At 35.8% G+C, this 17,901-nt stretch overlaps 1 protein-coding gene across 1 annotated transcript in view; it reads right to left on the minus strand.

Annotated features, from left to right (window-relative positions):
• ankrd11 (ankyrin repeat domain 11) overlaps positions 1 to 17,901 on the minus strand; it is a 131,564-nt gene that overhangs the window by 37,797 nt on the left and 75,866 nt on the right. The window contains exon 5 of the mRNA XM_052027986.1: positions 3,099 to 3,257. Coding sequence (XP_051883946.1) covers positions 3,099 to 3,257 — 159 coding nt within the window. The remainder of the gene's footprint in view (positions 1 to 3,098; positions 3,258 to 17,901) is intronic.

Raw genomic sequence — 17,901 nt, forward strand, 5'->3', positions numbered from 1 at the left:
CAGGATTATACTATTAGATCCTTGAATCCAATCAATTCAAAGAAATCATGGCAAACTTACAATCCAGTTTCATATATCCACATTTTCCCCATTAGTATCTGTGGCTATTTGAGGAACAGTAGCAAACTCCAGCATCCGGTACATGTACAAGTATTTTTTCCTTATGCTCTAATCTCCAGATATAAAGTTGAGGATTCCATTAGTATTTTTATTTAATTTTTTGTATCCATCTATGACACTAATGACATACATGAACCTGCAACCATCTTTGGACATCCACTGATTCGAGCCTCTCATCATTTTCTATCCCTTTTAAGTTCAGAGTGGATGTCCAGATATTTGCCCAATTTCACTTGCTCCATCAATACCTGATGCTTCCATTTACATAGCTTACACCACCATTCAACCTTACTCCTTTGGATAACTTGAACACTGGACTTTGTATCACATCAACAACATACAAATGATACAAAAGTAAAAAGCTGCAGCTGCTGGAAATATTGAGCAGAGCACGCAACATCTCTGAGCAACAGTCAACGACCTGAATGAAACACTTTCACCAAAGATGCCGCATGACCTGTGTATTTCCAGCACTTCTAGTAAATACTTAGAGTTATGGAGACATACTTGCCCTCCAGCTCACCACATCCACGCGATACCCATCTGTACAAGTGCTATTTTCCAGCACTTGGTCTGTAGGCTTCTTTGCCTTGATGGTTCAAGTACTCATCCAGATATTCCTTAAATTCTGTGAGAGTACCTGGCTCCACCACCCTTTCAGGCAGTACATTCCAGATTCTAACCACTCTCTGAATGAAAAAACTCCTCAGATCCCCTCTAAACTTCCTAGCCCTTACCTTGAACCAAAGCCCTCCAGATTTAGATACCTCTGCAATGGGGAAAAGTTTCTTACAGTCTACTCTATTCACGCCCCTCACAACTTGTCCACCTTAAATCAGTCCTCCCTCATCTCCTCTACTCCAAGGAAAACACACCCAGCCTATCCAGTTTCTACTAATGTTAAAATAATGTTCCATCCCAGGCAATGTACTGGGGAATCCCTTCTGCACCCTCTCCAGTTAAATCACGTCTTTAGAAGTCAGAATTGCACACAGTACTCTGGATGTGGCCTAACCAATGCGTTATAAAGTTGTACCATCCTGCCCTTCTATACCTCTGCTAATGAAGGAACACATCCTATTTTATTTCATAACTACCATATCTACCTGTGCTGCCACCTTCAGGTAAATTTGGACTTGTATACCAAGGTCTTTGTGCTCCTCAATACTTCCTTGGCCCATACTATTTTCCATGCATGTCTTATCCTTCCAAAATGAATCACCTCACACTTTTCCGGATTAAATTCCATAAACCATTGCTCTGCCCATCTTACCAACTCATCAATATCATCCTGTAGCCTGAGACTGGATGTTATGATCCAAGCTGAAAAGGTGTCTGAGAATTTTGAAAGGGAGCTTTGGCTGGATGTTAGTACAGTTGGTGGGATAACAAGGAACAGAAAGGTAAATGCTAGGAAACTCCAAGGGCACATACAGAATAGGAACAAGGATTGTGGGAACAAGGTTGGCCTGAACAGTGCTGGAAGTTCAGACTCCATATAGCTTAACTACTGCACTGTAAACATTCCCCGCAATTTCAACAATGCACAGTGCTAATATTCGCTACAGGTTGCATCGATTTAGGGGATAATAGCTTGTGCAATGTACAGTCCAAAAGAGATGCTCATGAACAGATGAATAGGCTACAATTCTAATGAAACTACTTCAAACAGCAGCCTAGATGCTAGACAGCAAAAGGAGCTGACTCTGAACAGAGCCAAGTGTCCCCAAAAGAAAAGGATCAGAGGGAAGCTGTGATTTCATCCCATCTTCAGAAAAATTGTGGAGAACCTGACTTGCAGTTTCCAGTAATTTCTGCCTCGAAATTGGGTAGAGTCCCACAAATAGGGTGACAAAGTGTTTTTTGCCAGGAGGTGCTAAATGCACAATTCCCTTAAGGTCTGGATCACCGCAGGTACAATAGGCACACAACATGACAATATGCAGCTATATCTTAAGTAATTACTATGAGTAAATATTATTATGATAAATATTAGCAGTGATAGTAACATTTATGACATAAGTTAATAGCACTATTAATTAAGTAATAAATGTTGAAGAACATTAAGAAATTTAAATCAACTGCAGAATCACAAAGTGCAAACTCAGTGAACCCATCTTTCTATCAGAGATAGATATTTACAACGACAAAGACAAAAATACTACAACTCATGAGATTGCTTAAATTTCATGAAGAAATCAGACTGTCCAGGCTACGTGAATTTCAGAGGATCAACCTGAAGTTATTCTATGTCCAGAACCCAAATTGCTGCAGAGTATACCAAGTCACTCAAGGGGAAAAAAAACTGGTAATATATATACACACAGGGATGAATGTATGAATTGTAAAGCAATTAGGCAGAGAATTGGAGGTGGTGAGCTAACTGTATTCCCCCCACTGACGCTGCTCGACCTGCTGAGTTCCTCCAGCAGTTTGCGTTTTCAAATGAATCAGCTAATTTCCGACTGGCCCGAAGAGTTGAAAAGGAGGAAATATCGTACTCAGCAGGTACAATATACTTCATTGGAAATAGCACAAGAAAATCACCCTCTCACTTGGAAGGCATGTTTGGGTTCCCAAGAATGGTGTAGGAGAAATTGAACAGGCTGTATTGCAGCTGTTGTGCTTGAATGAGAGTACTAATGAATGGTTAAGCCCAAATCCAATTTAACACTTCTCTTTACCAACACTAAGCACAATGTGCTGAAATATTTGCAGTATTTTCTCTGGTCTCAGATTTTTTGGCATTTGAAGTATTTTATTTTGTCCAAAATAAATGTTTGATACTGCATTTGCTTTTAATAATTTTAGACACATTTTTAGAATATAATTTAAATTATTGCATAATCATTACCTCAATTGTGACATTGTAGGGAAAAAAGTAAACCAAAGGTAAACCAAGTAATACAACAGTAAAAACTTAAAATATTCCATTTCCATTACCACTTTTCACCCTGATAAACACTCCTAGAGCTGACCTGGACTATTTGCCGATTCTTCTGCCGTCATTTGCATCAGCAAAGCAACTTGTTGCCGTTCTGAGAGTGGACAGCCCGCTCTTATTCCTGCCCCAAACAATCCAGACCTTCTGGCTCCAGCCTCCTTCTTCACTCGCTTCCGCTCTGGACCTTGCTTCTCTGCAAGCAAAGTTGACAAAAAATTTTTTTTTTGGGGGGAGCAAGGCATTTAATGTTACACATAATATATCAAACTCATTTTTCCACCACCTTCAGGTTTTTCCTCCCTAATGCATTTTCTGGTGGCAGGCACTCACTGGTATCTCACAATGGTCTTCATTTATGAGCCTGGGATACTCAAGCATCTGAAAAAAAACTGACAATATGGAACAACACATCTAACCCTTACTTAATAGTCACACATATGTCCATTTCTTTCAGAATCACTAACCGTATGACATTAGGAGTCCGTACAATATTAATTTCCATTTTCCAGGCTAAAAAATAAATTTGGAACTTTGCAATAATCTGTCACTCTGCCTAATCACTGATATTAGCTTTCATAAAAATAACCTCTGAATTTAAAATTCTTAGTATTCCATAGTGCAAGAAAAGATCTTTTATTTAAATGTTTATTGCAGATTACCCCAAAATGGAGAAGATATCAGTTCAAAAAATATGGATTGCAAAATGTACTGATACAAGTCCTGAAATCATATTGCAATAGGAATACAATTACTTTCTCCTGAAATCCTAATGTAATGAAAACAGAACACAGTCAGTAGTCTTGCATCTAATTATTTGCCCTCTTTAGGAAGTTTATCTCAAACCAGTTTCAAAATTCCAACAACTTCAATCAATATTTGAAATTCTAATTAATTTACTTGTCAATAAGAACACAAGAACTAAGAGTGGGAGTAAGCCATCTGGCCACATGACCCTGTTCGTTAGCATGGCTAATCTACTACCTCAGCTCCATTTTCTTGCATTATTTCCATATTTCTCAATAACCAGAAATCTATTAATCTCTACTTTTAATGAACACAATTCTTCCAGGTTAAGAATTCCAAAGAATTCCACCCTCTGGGTGAAGACATTTCTCCTCGTCTCAGTCCTAAACAGTATGCAATTTATTTTGAATCTATGCTTCCTCATCCTTGATTCCTCAGCCTGGGGAAAAATCCTCCCTGCATCTAGCCAGTTTTTTTTTGGAAAAGTTTTGGAGTGATCTCCTCGCATTCCATTCCCATATGACAAAACCACCATCCCTAGAACGAGGCAGGCGAACCTTGACTCTATTGGCAAATGCATCATCTCTTCGATAAGAAAACCAAAACTGCACACAATGCTCCAGGTGCTGCCTCACCAAGGCCGCATAAGACTAAAGTCTAGTTTTCAAATTTTCTAATAATAAAGATCAACATACCATTTGCCTTCCTAATCGCTGGCTACACCTATATATTGGCGCTCGGTAACTTGGGGATGGACTACTAACCAGATAAGGTTCACTTTATTCCTACTCTTTGATTTCTGTCCAATAATCAATTCTCAATCCACATCACTGCATTATGTCCAATTACATGTGTTCTAATCTTATTGACCAATCTCCAGTGCGGGACTTTCTCAATATCATTATTGTTACACATGGAGTTTAACAGCTGAGATTTTTTGCTGCATCAGTACAATAAAGGGAATAAATTATTTATCAATACTGAGGCTGTAGGCCTGAAGGATTTTAATCCCCATACACCTCGGTAACTGTTTTATTATTTACCCAAGTTTAAACAATTTACTCATAGCAGCTTATATTAGGGAACAAGTTGTAACACGCAATCAGAAAGGCAAGTGGTATGTTGGCACTGAATGTAAAGGGGCTTGAGGATATCAGTAATTAAGTCCTGATGAGATTGCACATAATTTGTATCCAAAAATCTTTCCATCTCAGGCTTATGGATGCTCACTTTTTGGTTATGTTCAGAATTGAAAGATTTTTGAACGAGTTTGGACAGGAAATTGGATGAGGTATAATAATAGTCAAAATCCTACTGCTTCTTATATAATTAAATTCCCAATTTCTCAGTAAAAACAGATTGAATACAAAGCAGCTATTAAGTGTGCTTTTTTAAAAAAATGTTGCAGAATTCTGCTTTTGTAAGCAAAAGCTAACATTCACCACAATCTTTTTAAAAAACTTATACACAAGAATGATGAACAGTTAACTGAGAAGTGACATAAACACTTGATGTGACATTCTACTCAATTATTTGCGTCAACCAGGTGAGTTTATTAGGAGACGATATACAGCATGGGTCCTAACTCAACAGCTTTTTTTGGGAAGTATCATGGGAAAGAATATAGATGAAAAATTATTAAGAATAAAGCTACACAACAATCCCTATTTAAAAGTCAGGAAAACAACATTAAGCTGAAAAATAGTATTACTGGAAACCACTATGGTTGATGGTGTCTAGTTCTGGCAGCCAAAGAGAAAAACAAAATTAAGGAAACCATAACTTCAACTGTTGCATAAAGAAAGCACTTTGTGGAACAGAGCAACAATTTTACTCTGTAGTGTTTGCGTACTTTGATAGCATGCAGCCAAAAGCTTGAATTTCATCAGCAATAAATAAACAATTTCAAAATAATCGTATGAAACAAATTTAAGAATTTTAGAATCAAATTGCAACTAACTGTCTGTAGTTTGCTCTTTAAGCGAGCAACAAAATCAGTTGGACGTGGCCCGTCTTTCCACATGGTTAGTACTTCAAATGAAAAGCTATCAAGTCTAGTTTACTTTTGAAAATGATTACTGAATCGGCTACTACCACTCTTTGAGGAAGTATCTTCCCAATCGTGACAATTTGCTGTGCTTAAAAAAAATCTCCTGCTAACCATTTTTAAATCTGCTTCCTTCAGTTACTGATACTTCCCATCTATGAGATTGCTCTAATAATTATCATAACACTAATTTTGAGGGTCCATTAAATGTTTGATTGGTAATTTCTGCTCCAACGATGTCTCCTCTCAGGTCTCTATAAGGAACTGCAACCCCTCATATTTGATAGCCTTCTAGCAAATCACCTTTGCATCCTTTTCAAGGCCTTGACATCCTTTTGTTCAGAATTTAACAAAATGCACTGGTGATCTAACCATAAATTTGATAAAGTTTGGTCTAACTTCCATGCTCTTCTATGCTATGCTTCTAGATATATAAAAAAAAACACAAGGATTGTTTTACAAAGAAAGCAAAGTGAAGTAACAACACTGATAATAGTACAGCTATGGCACACAATAAAACGTGTACTGGTTAAAGGCCAAGGTTAGTAAACAGAAATCAACACTGAAATATTAAATGGAAAACAGACCTCCAAGATGATGTTAGAGAAAATCTGGCCCATTGAAATCAGTATATATTTTTTAAAAAGGCAGAAACATGTTAAAGGATCAATATTGTGTCCTTTTCATAAAGAATGACATATCAGATGCTGAAAATCAAAAGACTGCAGATGTTGGAAATCTGATAAGAAATGTACACAGAAAACACTGGAAATACTCAGAATGTCAAGCACCAGCATCAGTAAAGAGAGGAATGCAGTTTAATGTTTCAGGTCAATGACCTTTCATTAGAACATCTTCTAAGTTTGGTTGGTGGGCAAGTAAACTGTCAGGATGGTGCAAAGAGGTTGCCATTAAGTATACAGGTTAGGAGTGGGCTATGCAGCAGATTAAATATTATTGGGGAATAACTAAGGTTAAACTCCACAGTAAGAAGAATAGATTTTTTTTTTCTCTGAAAAACAGCATCTACTAAATGGCGTTTAAAGAACCATCATACATGAACTACAAAGTTAGTATATAAATACAGCATAAAATTATTAAAGTAAATGGGATTTTGGCCTTTACTGCAAGGGAATTGGACCACAGAATGAGTGACATTTGATACGCACGTGCAGGACTGGCTACAGCACTTCACAGAATTTTGGCTACAGTATTTCAGAATTTTGGGCTCCTAATCTAAAGGAGGAAATACTTGCATTGAAGGCAGTGCAAAGGTGGTTTTTGATTCAATCCTGGGATGAGAGGGGTTGCTATAAACAAAGACCGAGGACATCAAGCCCCATCACAAAACAGCTGAGGAAACACTAATCACATGCTAATTCACAACAATTAACCAGCTATCAAATCTGTAAAAGTTCTGGACATTACTGAATGCCTCTAACATTTAGAGACATTCACAAACAATTAGAAATAGAAATTTAAAAAAAACAAAATTAAAGTTATTCAACTGAACTAAATCAATGCAAAAAGTATAAACTTAATTTTTACTTCAAATGAATGGATGTATTACTCTTGTGCCAATCCTAACTTGGAGGAATAAACTATATTATGGCTGTCTTCAACGATGCTTTCAATCAGGATTCTCTTCAAATTGCTACAGAAAGCTTAAGATCTTTCCAGACATTTAGTCTTATAGCTTTCCCTTGGTAATTCACGATGGCAATGACAAAGGTTTGTTACAAACAAGTCCATCACTAAAAATAAAGTAGTACACACCAGGCACCAGATGCAAGGATATTTCCCATCAAGGATACAACTCATTATCTTAGCCCTATTACCCACTTGAAACTTCCAACCTACCTTCACCTTACTTCATGGACTAAGTCAAGTCAAATGGGCATCAAACTCACAAATCCTGCAATTTCAGTATGAGCTGGATTGCAGTCACCTGAATAGACAGTGTATTCAGGTAAAAGAAAAGCTGAAACCTCAACATGAGATTAAACCAAATCATACCAGTCACAATAGAAGGTACCCCATTTACTAATCTTATACATGTATTTACAAATGAAAAAGCACGAGGATACTTGCAAGAATTAACTGGAACTAATACAGTACTTCCTACTTCTGGATGCTTCAAAGCATGTCACAAATAATGAAGAATTTCTTGTGTATGCACCAGAGCAATTTTAGAGAAATGCAATAGCCAATTTGGCAAATTCCCACAAAAAGGACCAAGAGAAGCCGCCAATCAATGCTGAATAGTTCACAAGTCCTCTGTTCTTATTTCAAAGCGTCAGGAACCAAGTCAGAGTCATGGGATCGTATGCAGCCAGCCAAGATGATGGATGAGACTGCTGTTAAAGCAATTCTTCAACTAAAACACCAAGTCAGATGCTGACAGACTTTCCAGTGATTATACTGCGGGTATAAACAACCGCTCTGCTTGAGATACTGTTATATTTAGTTACTGCAACATAGGAGGGCATTGGGTTCATTGGACCCCCGCCAGCCCCAGCAGAATAAGCTCATCAGTCCCATAACCCCCTTTCCTCAATTCACAGTAGGCCTATAACATTGTCTGTCTGTCTGTCTCTCTCTCACACACACATGCCACACACCTTTGACTTTTCTGCCATTTGTGCAAACACCACATCAAACCAGGGTCTGTGGAGTTTTGAGACAACAGCGCTAACTTCTGTACCATTTTGTTATGTACTCTTTCCATATTCTCCCCCACCACCATCTGATGAAGTGTATGGAACTGCACGGACTCATAACTAGAAAATAACTATGTCATAAATGGTACGTTCAGTATAAATATTGAACTAGCAGAGTGGGCAAGTGTGTTATCTCAAAAAAATACTTATAATAAGATCTTCAAGATAAATACATTTACATGAAATAGAAATATTAGAATGCTGGATTCTGAACACAAGACATTTGAAAAACCATGTAACATTATGCTAATGGGATTTACAGATAAACATTATCCTCCTTGATAAATGCACTTTCACCAACTGAGCCCTTCCCATTTGCACACAGACAACTGCATCCATCGGTGATATGCAATCACATGCCACATCCTCTGAAGTATCACAGAGGATTGACACCAAGACACATAGCTGATGAGTAAAGTGGAATGGTATTGAGGGTACCATCACAAAGGAACATATCAGGTGCAAGAGCGAAATACAGTGGATGGATATACAAAGAAAATTCTTATATGGAGAACCAAAAATGGAAGTATTAACTTAGGGATGGTGGGAAAAATATTCAATATCATCCCAAGATGAAAAACCTCTGTATAAATGGAAAATTCCAATAGTTAAGTCAACTGAAACCATAGGTACAGTGATCTGGTATGCCTCCTAAACATTGAGAAATGCAACACATCTGTAGTAGAAATTATATGCTTTTAAGAGATGCAATTGTTCAACTCCAATTCATTTATGATTTTATTTAAAACAATATGCTAATAAATAAAATGAAGTGGTCATACTTTTGTTTAATGAATGTCAAAAATCTACAATACAGCTTCAGGTGTTGACAAAAGGGTCACATTTTAAATACATTTAACTCACTGAAGCAGTACACCTTATGGCACAAGCTAAAACTGTTACACCTTTAAACAAGAAAACCAGTCTAATATCTGTATTAGATCACTCTACAGAATGGTTCAAAGATTTTATATTTACCTTTCCTTCCACAAAATTTCTTAATATCAGTTATTATATATTTTTACAACTAATTTCTTTAGAATTTAAGATGCAATACCATTAATTGCTCAAATGCTGAAATCACTTTGCCCTCCCCACACAATCATTTGCATATGCTTCTGATTGGCTGTATACTATCCATTTCTTAAATGGTATAAAAGTGCTGCAAAGTCATCCAAAATAACTCTCAGTATCTAAACCTCATTGACCAGAAGGAGCCACAAAATTCACGTCTTTCTCTCAAATCCTTGCCCACCGTTTCAGAATTTTTGCATGGTTATTAGATTTAGCAATGTTGACATTGTCATTTCCAAACAGCACAACCAAATCACAACTCCAACCATGTACTGTCCACAAGAACATAAGACAATAGGAGCAAAAGTAGGCCACCAGGCTCAAGCCTCCCGCACCATTCAATATGATCATGGCTGATCTATGCCAGCCTCAACTCCTCTTCTGTGCCAATTTCCATAACCGTCAATTCCGTAATCTATCCAAAATTTATCCATCTCCACCTTAAATAACTCTAATGATGAGGTCTCCCTGGCATTCCTTCCTGGCCAAATGCAAATTATGTTATATGTTTATATGACTGTTCATGGTTACTCAAATCAAATAAAACATTTCTCGGTAATCTAAAAATTAGTATTTAAATTCACTGACAGAAGTGAGTGCAGTGAAAACAAATGGTATTTTATGCTGCAAAATTTGTGAATTTGAATAAATTCAACACAAATTAAATGCATTTGTCTGGTTGTTCATAGTTTGTTAATAACACAATATATGTCAATGTACATACAATTCATCTAGAAGTGAGTTCAAACAGAATTTATATACCATGGAACTGGATCATTGGGCTTACGTCACTGTAGCCCAACCTAAAATACTTCACAAGTTCAACATGTGTAAACATACATCGGCAATTATCCTTAATGACCTCTAATGTTTATACAACAGAAAATACATCTGCTTTTCTTCATCTTACTCTCCATCTCTCTATATTCATCTGTTACTCTTTTGTAGGTCGATGATTTTATCATACTGAAATTGTTCTCGTCAGCCATTTAGGTCATGTCCAGATCTTTTCTTTATATAATTGCATCATTATAATAGTCATTCACCACATCTTTCCAGCTGCTTTTAATCCCCATTTGCTTCTTGCCCTCAAGTCCTCTCTTTCTAAGTGGTCATATTTCCCTTAATGCCACCAGAATGTTCCAATTTTTCCCCCCCTCTTTCATGCATCACTTTTGCAAATGTATTATGAAACTCTACATGCAACGGTCATTACATTTCTTTTATTTATCCTCTCATGTTTCTTTAAAACTATATGTTTGGTCAAGCTCAACTTGCTTTTGAGCAATCTGTTGACTAGACTTGAGCAGCAAATTTTTCCATGTAATTTAATTGTAGAATAGTTAAGATTGATACAGGCCTAAATATATCAGCATATCTCCTCTCATTAAAGAGTACAGTATTATATTACTAATTACTATTCCTCTAAATTGGTATTTGCTTTGTAGCTTCAGGGTTTTCAGTTGGGTCTATGAATAATAATTTATTTAATAATATTTACCTTTAGTTAATTACTACCAATGACTTTTCTCTATATACATGTCTGGCAATTTCATGATGTAAATATCCAACTCATAATGAAAATTGAGCCAAAATACTTAATGTTTCTGTCTTTGCTTCAGCATTAAAATTTTGCTTCTGTTTCTTGACTAAACTCTTACAACTCGTGTCTCAATATGAAGCATCTTATTGTCCTTTCCATTCACACAATTCTGATGCTTTTTAAAAAAATTATAGCTTTCTAAAGTTCTTTATATTTATGCTAACTTTGCTCCTAAATCATCCCAGCATTTAAGTTTGATCTAATCTTCTGATGCACAAATGAGATTTCAACTTCCCAAGTATTTTCTCAAAGCATGTGTCCTACTTGCACTATTCCATCTCCTGCTTAAATATTTCCTATTGGTGATCCATGACTCTATTTGCAAGATAATTCATGAATGTGAGAAAGAATTTCAGTGGTGCCATTGTCTCTGCCTTAGATGGGTAAAAAAAACTTCAGTTCATTCTGAGTTCTGCCAATTGGACTCATAATGTTTAGCTATTACAGGTTTCCCTGTCCTTGTATAATTAGTTGTAAATTAAAAAGCAACCACACTTGATACAGAAGGGATAAAGAGTTAAAGATAAGTTAAATGCCCACTCCAAGAGTCAAGTTAATATTGAAGCTTCTGGCCCCTATAGTATAATTGGTCCATTATGGTCTTTGTGTATTAATTTGCTGCGTTTTATTTCTCTAATCAATTTGCTAAATTCTTTTATGCTTCATTTTTACATTTACACAACTGTATATAAGACATTTTAATTGCTTTGTGATGGAAAAGATGCTCATATATCATTTGTTCTGTACGTGTAGCTGAGCATAGTACTATTGCAAACCTAGTGATGAATGATTAACTGCTGAGTTAATCAAACCTTCCAAAATAATTTTCAAAACAATACAGATTCTAGAATACATTGTAGAAATGGCTGTAAATCTACAGACATCAAAATATTTAAAAGCACATTTCTGGAGATAGTATGCTATAAAAATATTTTCATCAGGTGAAAAATCTCTCACAAATCATAATGCCCAGTTTATGACCATGGAAGAAGAAAATTAAGAGAAGCAATTGGGATAGTGCCAAAATGAATTTGAAGAAGTTTGACTCAGAATTACACAACTATTAGATCGGAGACACAAAACTAAGGAAACTTATTCTGCATTCCAACGGCTCCAGAGTTCAATATCCTAAACTGTACCCAAGGCATCCAAGCATGACATGCAGTTTAAAGTTTCTTCACATACTGACAGGATAATTGTCAAACTTCATAGATCAGATAGACCTTGTTAGAGCAGTTGCACAAAACAAACTTCACAATTAAATTCCACTTTTTAGAGAAATTAGATCTCATACCAGGCCCATAAGGTTGGCTACCAAATTTTCATAACTGTAAGTAGTCATTAGGAATATGGAGACTCCAACATATTTAAAGACTCAATTCAGGACTTACTTTAAAAATTAACATGATTAACTTTAATTGCCTTTTTCTTACCTGAGGATTTGCTTCTCAATGCAGCCTGCAAAAACCTGTTGGAGAAAGTATACACTGAGGAACAGAGTAGACATTCCAATCACAACAGGGAGAGAACTGCACTGTAAATCAAGCAGAAAGCCAGATTTCATCCCAGACAAAGCAGCAGTCTTGTTGACAAATTTGTAGTATTATCCAGCCAGTAAGCATTAATACATGCAAGTCAGCTGACACCACAATCATTACTAATTAAGATAAATTATAAATCCTATATTGTAGCTACTGTAATAACTGAACAAGTTCAAATCCATTATTCCCACTATCTTTTTATGATGCTTTTCTCTTTAATAAATGGATTTATTGTTCATTTCAATTCATTTCAGCTTATAATGAAGTTATTGATTTCAAATTTGTAAAATTATTTTCCACCCAAAAATTTGGTGACCATGTCTTACACTACACACTCCTACTTTCATCAAGATATTAGTGAAAATAACGTATGCAGGTGCAGGGCGTGAAAACACTAAAAACTCCAGTTTTCAGTGCTTTTATTTTTGCATCTTCCTGTTGATTAACAACTACAGAGAAACAAGCCAAAAGAGGAGACCCCATTATTGGTTATGAGGAAATAAATATGATTGGGCTGTGTAACTTATCTAAGTACCTTCCAATAGACTCCTTTCTCCATATTTGTTTGCCCCATCCTCACCAACATATACACATAGAAGGATATAGCAGAGATGGGGAAAGAAAAACAGAGAAACTTAAGAAACAGTTCAGAGAGTGATCATATTCTTTATTATGTGCAACGCCAATTAACTAATTATGGTAAAATTTCTTAGGTTTTTGTTTTATTTACATTGTGGTAATGATCCATTGATATCAATGGGCAATACAAACAATACTGTTACTTCATCCATAGGGAACACTCTAACATGTGCACATACTCTTGATCTGTTGCAACAAATACTGATAAAAGTTCATGGTCCTGATTCTGTAGTCAGAACAATGGCAGTTTATCCAAAGTGGAAATCAGGAAGTTGTTACCCAATTATATCAGCTTTTCTACAACCTAAGCTGCAACAGTATCTCACCAAAATACGTGCATTAAAACATATGAAAGCTTATGAAGTTATGGCATTTTTCTGCTGTTGGAAAAGGGGCAGGTTGGAAGCATTGTTCAAGTACAAATAAATATATTAACAGCACTCAAAATTTCACAATTTCCACGTTATTAACATTGCCCATCGCAACCCATTTCGACTTAATGGCTGCTGATAATCCTTGTCAACTCTTACATTACCCCAAACTTGACCATTCCAACACCTTATAGGCTGACTCCTCTCATTCTGCCTTCTATAAACTTATCCAAACCTCCGCTACTCTTGCCCCAACTCACTGGTCCAGTTTACTCAAACCCTGCTCGTTGATCCACATTAATTCCACATTAAGCAACGCCCCAATTTAAATTGCTTAGATTTTTTTTTGAAACAATCGTCTTCAGCTCTAATTTCTTCCAATTGCACAACATTAAGGTATTGTGTTTCTCCAGTCTGGCCTCCTGAGCACCCCTATATTTAATTGCTCCACTAATCATGGCTGTGCCTTCAGCTGCCAACGTTTTGAGCATTAGAATTCTCCCTCTACTGACCTTTTCTCCTTTAAGGCATTCCTTAGTATCAATGAACTTGATCAAGTTTTTAGCGATCTGCCCTTCAATGTCACGTTAGAAAATTTAACAGCAAACCACATACCTCTGAACCATCACATTTCACTATCGTCAAAGGTATGAAGTAATTAGGAATTGTCATTGATCTCAATACTGTAGATTTTTGTTAGAGATTGAAAAAAATTACTCCCTCTTCTTTGTCTTTCTCTTGAAGTTTCTCATTTTCTATTTTGCTTCATGAACATAAATTTGCATTGAATATTTAAATTTCATTTCCTTAGATTCAACTTGCCCCAGTAAAGATTCTACAATTTTAATGGTTGAAGAAATACACTGGTGATTGTCCTGTTCCCACCTGTGACAAAGCTTGGGGCCTATAGTCACCACTATCAGTCATCAGGATCACAAATTACCAGAGTAACAAGAAGAAATTTTTGTTCAGTTATAACTGTGAACAATGTCATGTGCTGTTGGCTACAGAGTAAAGAATGCAAATTCCGGGCTACAACTATACCTGCACTGTACAATACAAAAAGAAATGGAAGTGACCAATTTGATTTATTAATAGCCCCCAGAGAATATTATGCCTAGAAAAAAATTTAAATGTTTGAATTAATATTTTTCTCCTAAAGTTTTCATTTCTTTGACACTTTCAGCATTAGGGTTAGAAGATATTAAAGATGTGTAAAAGCTTAATTACAAAGTTAGATTTTATGGAGCATTTGGAAGGAAAAGAGTAAGGCAAAGAGGTGGAGAGATTTAGAGGCAATTCCAAAGTTTAAGACCCAAGTAGCTGGTGGTACGTTTCTAAAAGTGGTCAACGAAATCAGTCTCCACAAGAGACCAGGATCAGCAATCCAAGGCATGCAAGTTTTAGATGGCTTTAGAGAGAAAGTGAGACCAAAACCAGACGTTGTTCTAAAATAAAGTCTGAGAAATTTAAAACTGAGACATTGCCATGACAGAGGCCAACATAAATTGGCTCAGTTTGGACACTGGCAGAGTTCTGGATTAAGGGTGGAAAAATGGGAGACTGAGGAGCACTGGCATAATCAAGAAATTCTGCTATATATGTGTGAGTGTGTGAATATATATATATATAAAATATAGCCAGACTTTTACTATTAACCATTTTGCAAATGGTGCTCAGATTATTTCTCCTTTGCACTCCTCTGCCACCTTGGCTTTGTTTGTACAATCTTTCACTCTTTTTGCAGTGGCTGCAAGACTGACTGATACCTGGATTCTGGTTTCAATTGTTTAAAAATCTCTTTTCAACAGTTAAAAAGCAGAGATGAAAGAGGTTCGTTATTCAATAAGGAGTTAAAAGACGAATATAAATGCATTAATAACAAATGGACATAGTTTGGAATCCTCTATAAAAAACCTTAAAATTCACTTACGGTCATGGATTAATAAAATCTGCACAGAACCGTCTGATATTAGCCAAGTCCTGCTCAAAACATTTTAAAACAACTTGTATCTGGGTCCTTTCATGGAAAAATACGACAAACTTTTGCACCTCTATAAAATTACTTTATAAATTGGAAAGTCACTAAGTTTCTCTGATCATTCGACCCAGCTTTGATCTTTGACATTAAGGTTCAGGCTTATGGCCATTATCTCCAGCACTTTACATCTGTTTGGAGATCATGAGTGGATGCAGTAACAAATGGTGCAATATAATGACAGCACTCCAATTTAGTCAAAACTTTTAAAAAATACTTTATATTTCAGCATTTAACACCAATAACTATTTTTCTGACTACTAATATTCTGCATTGAGTTGTTTCATTCATTTTCATGCCTCTCCAAGTTTAAGAGTCTCTACAAATTTACTACTTTATGACAAACCCAAGTAATTGATAAATTTATATTAAAAAAAATGTGAACCAGACATTCAATTCTGGAATGCCCTGGTCAGTAATCTCACCACATTCACTTACTAATGAATACTCATTACTTTCTACCCTCAGGCTAATTTTTCAAGTACTGCCCAAGTTCATGTCAAAGCCATGCTGCAGACTTTAACTTTATGATAAACCATTTCCAAGTGTCTTGAAAAACATGTGGCTTTCCAAATTTACACAAGTTATCTTTCCCTAGTCAAAGTTGGAGAAGTCAGACACGTGACTACCATTTACTAATAATTTGTTTAAACTCATTTGAGATCAGAAGTTCAAATGGTCTGAATATTGATGGTATTCAGTAAAAATGTAATCATCAATGAATAATAGTACAGTAAAACGCTGACAATCTACTATCCGATTGTTCAGAAATACAGATGATTCAGCATCTGGTTTACCAGGTGCCATTTCCTGTGCTCCCTTTAAACTTGCTGGGGCCCCTTATCCTGCACTTCCTTTAATCTAAACGGGTTCACTGGAAAATTTATTATACATATACCATTATATAACATCTAATAAAAAACAAAGTGTTGAAATATTAATATGAGTAACATCCAATAATCCAGAAAATCTGTAAACCTAACTCTGGACTCCTAAGGATGCCAGATTATCAGAGTTTTACTGCATTAGGTGAACAGTGTTTGATTATCTACATGTAAACCAAATTTCTATAATTCTTATGCACTGTGTACATAGAAGACTACATTAAATAGTTGTTTTAAAATACTAAGATAACATTCTGTCCAGTGACACAAATTCAGTGCACATAGCTCCAAAAGTATTGATTGCTCAACATTTCTTTGAAAATGGTCAATTATTTTGACGTTACACTAAATCATTTACTTAGGGTGGACTTTATTTATAACATTTAATACATTGGTTACATGAGTGTAACAAGTATCGATTACAGTAATACAAGTGGCCAGTAATAAAAGATGAAATGCAAATAAATGCATCTATTCACCGTCCAAGACAGAATTAGAGAACTAACTCTTACTAAAGATTCTTACCCTGACCAATTTACAAATCCTTATATTCTTAATAGTCAATATCACTCAAACAAAACTGGTGCAACTATTACTGTAAAATTGTCTCCGCTTACTTTCCACACAACTCTTGTTTCCATCTCTCTCTGACTCTTGGGCTATCTTTCTCCATGCTTCACACAGTCATTGACTGTAACAATTCATTTTGGTAGATAACATTCAAAGACAATCAATTATCACAATCAAGCAGTAGATCAGAGGTCATATAGTTGAAATTTAAAAGAAAATTCAAAAAAATCTGGTGATTTGTAAACTACCACCTGGAAATGATGACAAAAGATACTAGGTTATTACAATAGTTGATTTGATTTATAACTGTCCTTCTAAGATAATCTATTGCTCCTTTTATTTTGACCTGCACTCTTAAAAGCCTCTGACATTATGCAGCAAGGCAATCTACTCTAAAATGTGACCTGTCAGCCTGTAGAAGGGCTACAAGTGATCAGGAATAAATGCTTTTACATCATTACACATATCCTAGGGGATATATTAAGGCTCAATTGCCACACTTTTGTTACTTTTTGAAATAACTTTACAAAATTACATTATTTTTACATGATAGATGATTTCCTCTCAGAATGAACAGTATATCAAAACTGCGTTATTTTGGTTGTG

Source organism: Pristis pectinata, chromosome 13, assembly GCF_009764475.1.
Source record: "Pristis pectinata isolate sPriPec2 chromosome 13, sPriPec2.1.pri, whole genome shotgun sequence".
Classification (NCBI taxonomy): domain Eukaryota; kingdom Metazoa; phylum Chordata; class Chondrichthyes; order Rhinopristiformes; family Pristidae; genus Pristis; species Pristis pectinata.